This window comes from Pygoscelis adeliae, unplaced genomic scaffold (genome assembly GCF_000699105.1).
Source record: "Pygoscelis adeliae isolate BGI_AS28 unplaced genomic scaffold, ASM69910v1 Scaffold13, whole genome shotgun sequence".
NCBI classification, from domain to species: domain Eukaryota; kingdom Metazoa; phylum Chordata; class Aves; order Sphenisciformes; family Spheniscidae; genus Pygoscelis; species Pygoscelis adeliae.
In genome coordinates, this window is record NW_008824499.1 from 1,274,881 (window position 1) to 1,282,011 (window position 7,131).

The following is a 7,131-nucleotide window of genomic DNA, read 5'->3' on the forward strand; positions in this document are numbered from 1 at the left end:
CCCTCCGCACCCCGCCTTCCCACCCCGGGGCCGCTGTTCCACCAGCCGACTCGCTGCAGTTCGGGGCCTGGGCTTCAGGCTAGGCCGTGGGCGCCTCTCCCTGGGCGGCTGCCCGGGCTGTGTCTTGTCTTGTATTAGCCTGTTTTATCTGCTTAGTTCAAATAAAGGTTGGGGCTCGGGAAGAGAGGTGTAATCCAGCAAGTTCTCCGTGCCAGGGCCTCCCCGTGGCTGAGCCGCAACCTGCCTGGAGGTAAATTAGTTAATTCCTAGCCTGCAGGAAATGCTTAACGGTGGAAAACAAAGCCTGAAGTGTGAAGTTAAGACACGCATAAAAAGCCCGGCCACACAAGTCCATTGAAAGACCTTCTTCCTGTGAAGGAAATGCACTTCTGATTCAAACGGGGAAATGGGGGTAAAGGATGAAGTAACCCGGGTTTTAACCCTGGGTAGCAGCTCTAAAGGCCTCCAGTGGGTTGAACTCAATCTCGCTTAAACCACTGACTCCGGTCAATTCTTATTTTAGTGCAGTTTAACTACATCGTTAGTTACCCCCTTAAGGGGAAAAAAAGAAAAAATAAGTGCAAAGAAGTCCCAATAAGCTGTCTCCTTTTTTACTGTGACCACTATCGGAACAAGCCACTGTCCTGGGCCAACCTTCACTTCTGAAACAGTGTTTTAAAATACATTGAAACAGACGCATTTCTATATGTTCTCATAACACACATCAAGGATACAAGCGGTCAAAAGTGAACTGACCTCCCCAGGAGCAGAACCAGAGCCCCGCGTGCAGTCCCACCGTCACGGGGCGCCTTGCAAGCCAGGACCGTCCTTGCCCTGCCCCTGAAAACTGGTAAGATGGGGCCGCCACCCTAAAAACCAGACTGAATTCCCAAAGCCCTGGGCACTAACGGATAAAAGCACCAAAAAACTCCGCTCACGCTTCCGCTGACTGCCGCAGCAGCGTCTTGCTTCTCGTGGTTCCCAGACCGCTTAGGACTTAATAAATTAAACCCAGCATACCGATACCCACCTGGAAAATGATACACGCAGGATGGATGAGAGCGTAATTCAGTGCCGTCGCAGGAGGAGGGGCGGTTTATCAAACCAGCTAACGATTCGCACACCAGGCGCCTTTCCCAAGACTGGAGGTACAGCAAGCCCGCCGGCAACGCCTGCCTGGCCCGGGGAGTTTCTCCAGAAGGCAGTCCTAACTCCTGCCGCAATCGCGTTCGTACCCTCATTCCAGCTCATTTAAATCCACGCTGTGCGTTATACTCTTCTGGAAAAAGACCTGCGTCTTTTGGATTAAGCGTTACTCGGGAATATTCAGATTCACCTTTTACCTGAACCCAAAGGAACTCGGTAGACCTAAAAATCTGCATAGTTCATCAGCGCAGTAAAATCTGCTTGGCTGAAGAGCAGATGAGCGATGTTCTCTGGGATACGGTCATAAAGTTAATAGTTTTGTTTGGGATTTGCTCTGCACTGGGCGCAGACGCACAAAGAAACAACATGTTCCAACAAATAAATATTCTGTATTATTTACTCATAACAATTGGACACAGAGTTTTTATTTCTTTATGTGAATAAAATTTAGTACATTGAATAGCTTTTTGAAGGCCTGTCTCCAACAGAACAAGAAATCTGGCTGACCTGTGCTGCTTCAAGATCAAACATTCGCTCGTTTGGTATGTAAAGTGTGCACCAGACAAAGGGTCCATGCAAAGCGCTGCAGGATCCAGAGGGATTATGGTAATGTATAATACGGTGTTATACTTTTTAATGTCATTTTCCTACAAAAAATTTCACCTGAAGAGGACGAGAGGACTTCCCAAATTCAAAAGTTAAACAACCAAGAAAAACGTTATAATGATTCATGTAAATTTTACAGACGCTTAAGTCATGTCTTGCACGCAGAGCCAGATTCCTTTCCAGCCACAGAAGGTAAATAAGCTTTGCAATTATCAGCAATTACCTCTGAAATGATTAATTTTCACAGATGGTATTTTTATGAGACTATACAACTCAGGTTAGCATATACCAGTGCGATAGTTATATTAGTTTTCTCTTTTAATGAAATAAAACTGTTGAATAAACAATTATGTTCCAGTGCTTATAAATATTTATATAAATCTTGGTCAGCTTTCAAAAGAAAGCTATTTTTCAAAAGACTTATTTGTCCCATAATATATTTAACGAGCCGTTGTATTGTCACTCAAAAGTGCATCAATTATACCTTGATAGAGGTAATTATACACAAAACAAACTATACACCCGTATGATTATCAAGAAGCTTGATAATATTCCCTAGCAGTAATCTTTGCATCACATGTTCCTGTACCTCCTGCGCGGTGCTAAGTAAATCCAACGAGAGAAACTCCGTCGCTGGAGCCACCAGCCGAGCTCTCCCCGCGGGCCGCCTCCCCCTCGCCCCAGACCAGGCTGAGCCCTCCAGGCTCTCTCCAGAGCTCTCTGCTTCTGCCTGTAAAATCCAGACGCAGCAGCAAAGGAAAGCAAGGAGCGACAGCCTGAGCATAAGGCTATTGCTGGGTGAGCAGAGGTCTAACTCTGGAAATGCTTTAAAATTACAGGTTTTGACCCCCCCGTGCATTGCCAGCTGAGCTGTTCTAACTCCTGCCTTTCATCCGACAATGCTCGCGTCTCTACGCTGTACAGGCTCCCCCTTCTTGCTCAGCTGATGTTTTATTCTCCCCAGACACCCCCATCCTATTCACTCGTGAAAAGAAAAACATTCTTCCGTGCCAGCGGGACCAGAAATTAGAGAGGTTCAGAGGTGATGGCTCTACCATCAGTCACACCCTCAGACCAAGGGTCCGTCTAGCCCAGTATCCTGCCTCCAGAAACACCCGGGAGAGGATGCCTTGATGTGGCAGTCATGAATTTCTCAGCCATCGCCCTCAACAAGGTGTCAAATGCCTTTTCTGAATAGCACAGCTTCATGCACGTGTTAAACACTCGTGCTTGTAAAGAAGTCCATGTCGTCACCTCGCGGGTGCAGGTATTTCTTCCTCTGTTTACGTTTGATGCCACAAATGAGGTTGGAGAAGGCACCCAGCTGCGAGTGCGGGACGGAGGTGTCTGGTGCAAGGAGGGAGGGACGGTGCCCCCCGTGCTCTGCGCTTGGGGCTGCGTCAGCCACCAGGCAGCCACATGGTCCCCGCAGGCGGGAGCTCGGGTCTCCCATGGGAATTAATTTCCCAGGACTTACCTACGCACCGGAATTGGACCCAAAAAAAGGATATTCTGGAGGAACGTCCCATGGAGTGTTCTTCTAGAATAACTCTTTCTGGGTTATGATTAAAAATAGCTGAATTTAAAATGTAGGCAAACTCTAGTCTCTCTCAATCCCACATCTGTCAGGCACTTGGGTTTAGACTAAGGCTGTGTAACATGGATCTTTGAGGTTTTAATCGCCAAAATAATGCCACTTCCAAGGTGAAAACCTTAGTTAGGGAGCCCCTGGGAGAGCCCTTGCTCGTGCCTTCGCCAAGGAGTCTTGGCTATCGGTCTAAACTGATGACAAGGACATCTGTGTCACCAGATGACCAGCGTTATCCACGTTCACTTGCCTCCCTGATTCCTCCATAAGGCAGACCTGATGAATGCCTATTGCTTTGGAAAGTATTAGCACTTATCTCCCTTTTACAGAAGAAGTTAAGATTATTTTAAATATTTCTTGTGGTGAAGTAACAACTTGATTAAAAACATTTCACAATCTGTTTGCAGCTTTAAAGCTATATGTACAAAAACCAGTGCAATATGTTTCGCTCTTGAGAAAATTTTAAATAAACATTTTCTCAGAGAGCGTAGGCGAATAAACTCCTCCTCATCCATACCATACACGTATTGTTTAGGGTCTGTCCTGTGGAGCAGCATAAATACTATCTCGACCCAAAGGCTAACGCCCGTGTGGTTTTTCTCTCTGCAGAGGCTCTGGCATGAAGCGCAGGGACATCGAGCAGAGCCCGATGACAGCCAGGCTCACGGCCATGCAGATGCCCATCGACCCGAGAGTCTGCAGGGAGGAGGGAAGCAGCGAGGTGGGCAGGAGCCGGTCGTGGCGCTCGGCCATGTCCATCATGATGGCCTCCATCTGGAAGTGCGTGCTGATGATCCCACACACATGGAAAACTTGGTGGCTGTGCCCTGCAACAAAGCCAAAAGCACTCACCAAGAAACAACTTGGGCTTCATTAAAACACCGCCGTGAGGGCTCAGCAGGCCTTTTGCATAGCATCCATTGCCTCCGGGCATCACATTTTAAAATATTTATTCTACTAATTTCTGCGGCTTTTATCGTTGCGCCACCAGAGCACAGAGATCTTCCTTTCCAAAACGCAGCTGGCTGTAATGGAAGCGGATGTGCAGCTCGCTGCTGCGCTCCTGGCACACACGACGTGCTAAGGAGCACTGTGCTTGTGCATGGCGTGGCGGGGGGAACAGGGAAAACCCCGATGCGGCCAGGACTGCTATCCAGTCTCCTTGGTGGCTGCTCCTGCAGTGCCCTGAGCTGGCACTGTGGAGCACCGCTGTGCCACAGGTGAGGTTTTTTGCATGAGAAATGAGTGCTTTGCAGTCATGAAACCCTCTGTGAAACATTTTGGAAACAGCATGCTTCTGGAGCTGTTCCCACTTTACCTAGGCAGGACTGCTGTATCTCGTATGTAAAACCACATTTCAAATTTCCAGCAGGGAATATATTATAACCTCTGGGAGCCACTCATGCATTAATGTGCTTTCTCCCTGAAAGTAATGAGAAAACAATGCCAACTCACCCTTTCGGCACTTACCAATGTAGTCAAAGTGTCCTGGCGCAAGTCTCTCTGGCAGATGGCTAGCGAAGATGAAGCAAGTGAGGAAGGCAAAGACGGTGTGCTTGTAGTGGACCAGGATCGCAGCCTCCGTGCAGCCCTCCGCCGCGCACTGGTAGAACTGCAGCAGCAAAGACGTGTCCACGCAGGGGTACCGTGCAAAGGCAAGAGGGGAACAACACATTTCTAAAGGAGGCAGCGCCATTCCCCGAGCCCCCATCGTCTCTGGCTGCCCATCACGCAACACCAGGGCACGTGGTGCAGGACCCAGGGCTCAATACAAGACCTGTCGCTTCCATTCGATGCAAATCCCAGCCCCGCACCTCCTGTCCTTAGACCTCCCTGCAGCAAAATTCCCACCCTGCTCCAGTTTAGGAACTGGAAAACTTGCAGCTTTCAAAGGCAGTAACTTTTCAGCAGAGGCAAAGTTTGAGCACGGTGTTTTGAAGTGGAAGGAATCTGCCTATCAATAGATGCAGGAAAAAATAACCAAATCTCTTTTCCTGCCGGAGTTTGTTTTCCTTTAAAAAAAAAAAAAAAAGGCCGGCATATTTTCCCTAGGATGAAGCAGCTATATTTCCAACCCTGCAGCAAGCAAATGTCTTGGTGCTGTGAATATGGGCCGTGGGAGACGTACCCTGTAGAAGAGAGGGATGCTGTCGAAGAGGTACGGGTACACAAAGGCCAGTGTGCGGGAAGCCTTGCTGAACCTGGGCTGCTCCACCTCCAGAAACCTAGAGGAAAACAGAGGAGGTATTTCACATGGCACAGCACGGCAGAATAGGCTAACGTAAGCGCTGGATTCTGTTTGTCAGTCGTTTGCTGGGGACCGTGCCCTGCAGTATATAGACTGCACATACATTTCCCCGCGGACGGCCGTGAATTCAGCCACAGCAACGTGACTTTTTGTGTGCTGAGAGTATTAAAGCTGCGACAACCCTCAGCTCATGTGACTGAACCTTCCCTGGCTGAACCCTGAGCTGCGGGAGGAAGGATTTAGGGGCCACCCTCCCCTGCTACATGCTCTGGCCCTCACAGGTGCATCTCTGCAGCTCTGAAAACAACCTTTTTTACACCATCCTGGCGTGGCTGATTTTGCTTCTTTCACCATTGCTCATTAACTGTTACCCATCAGCAGCTAGGAACAGAGCTGGTCTTTAACAGCTGCTGCCCCCACAGTTGTTTTTGAGTTTTCACTCTCGGTTTTGAATCCAAGCTTTCTGAGCACAGCAATCAAGAAGAATACATCTGCCTTGGTTTGGAAGCTTTGTAGGTAATGCAGCATTCAGGCTGTGATTGTCACTGTTAATTAAGCTGTATTGCAGCTTATGTCTGAAATACATGAAATGTTGCAGCATCCTGCCAAGATTTTGCAATTGTCATTTCAGAGAATGCATGGAGACAGTTACTGAAAACACAAAGTAAATTAATTTAACAAGTTACTTTTTCATGACATCACTGTTATAATGGAAGAAGCAGCCTGTTGGTTATAATCATACTATATATGAGGAGGAAAGCCTATGTCTGTATGGGGAGTAATATTCTGCATTTTGTTCCCCAGGAAATCGCACTGCTGAAATGTAGGACATACTTCATAGCTGAAATCATGAAAGAATTGACCACCCGGGTCCCAAAAAACCCATTATAAAACCTGGAGCTGGGTCACAAGCCACGTGCCGAGCCCCCAGCCTGCTCTTGCCGCAAGGGGAACACAACTCAAACGGAACCTGGAGACGGAAAGCCCAGGGGAGCCGCACCACGCGCTGGCACGGCCGCCAGCCAGCCTACTCCATGCAGCGTCTCCACCTGCCCACAGCGAGACGGCATGCCCGAGGCACCCCATGTCTCCTCCCGCCCCTGGGGCCATGGGGACACTTGGGGGGCAGCAGGGCAGGTGTCAGGATGCTCCCTACAATGGGGAAGGCTCCAGCAGCCAGCCCATCACCCTGCCCTCCCGCTGAGCCACAGGAGCTCCAGACCGGGAACAGAAAACCTCTCTCTCCGATGCCTCCCTGCTGGGGAAGACGGGCTTTTACGGGGTTTTAGCCCAATGTGGAAACAGGGAGATTTGCTTGAGCAGAACTACAACAGACCTGCCTGCAAAGCAGAAGGGCTCTATCAGTATGACCCAAATTATGGGTTGAAACTCCAACAATTCAACTTATGCTCAAGAGCCAGTAACTGCATAAGGGCTTTCATCTCGCTCCTCCTCGGTTTGGCCTTCTACCATGGCTTGTGGCTTGCTCAGAAGACATCACGACGATGCTGAAAATGCTTCCAGCTTTGTTTTCTCCTGTGTT

General features: G+C 48.9%; 1 protein-coding gene across 1 annotated transcript in view; it reads right to left on the bottom strand.

The window, feature by feature from the left end:
- Nucleotides 1–3,904: 3,904 nt before the first annotated feature.
- PAQR5 (progestin and adipoQ receptor family member V) overlaps nucleotides 3,905–7,131 on the bottom strand; it is an 8,222-nt gene continuing 4,995 nt past the window's right edge. Inside the window, exons 5-7 of the mRNA XM_009321440.1 lie at nucleotides 5,469–5,565; nucleotides 4,811–4,952; nucleotides 3,905–4,167 (exon numbers count right to left, since the gene is read on the bottom strand). Coding sequence (XP_009319715.1) covers nucleotides 3,920–4,167; nucleotides 4,811–4,952; nucleotides 5,469–5,565 — 487 coding nt within the window. The 3' untranslated portion in view covers nucleotides 3,905–3,919. The remainder of the gene's footprint in view (nucleotides 4,168–4,810; nucleotides 4,953–5,468; nucleotides 5,566–7,131) is intronic.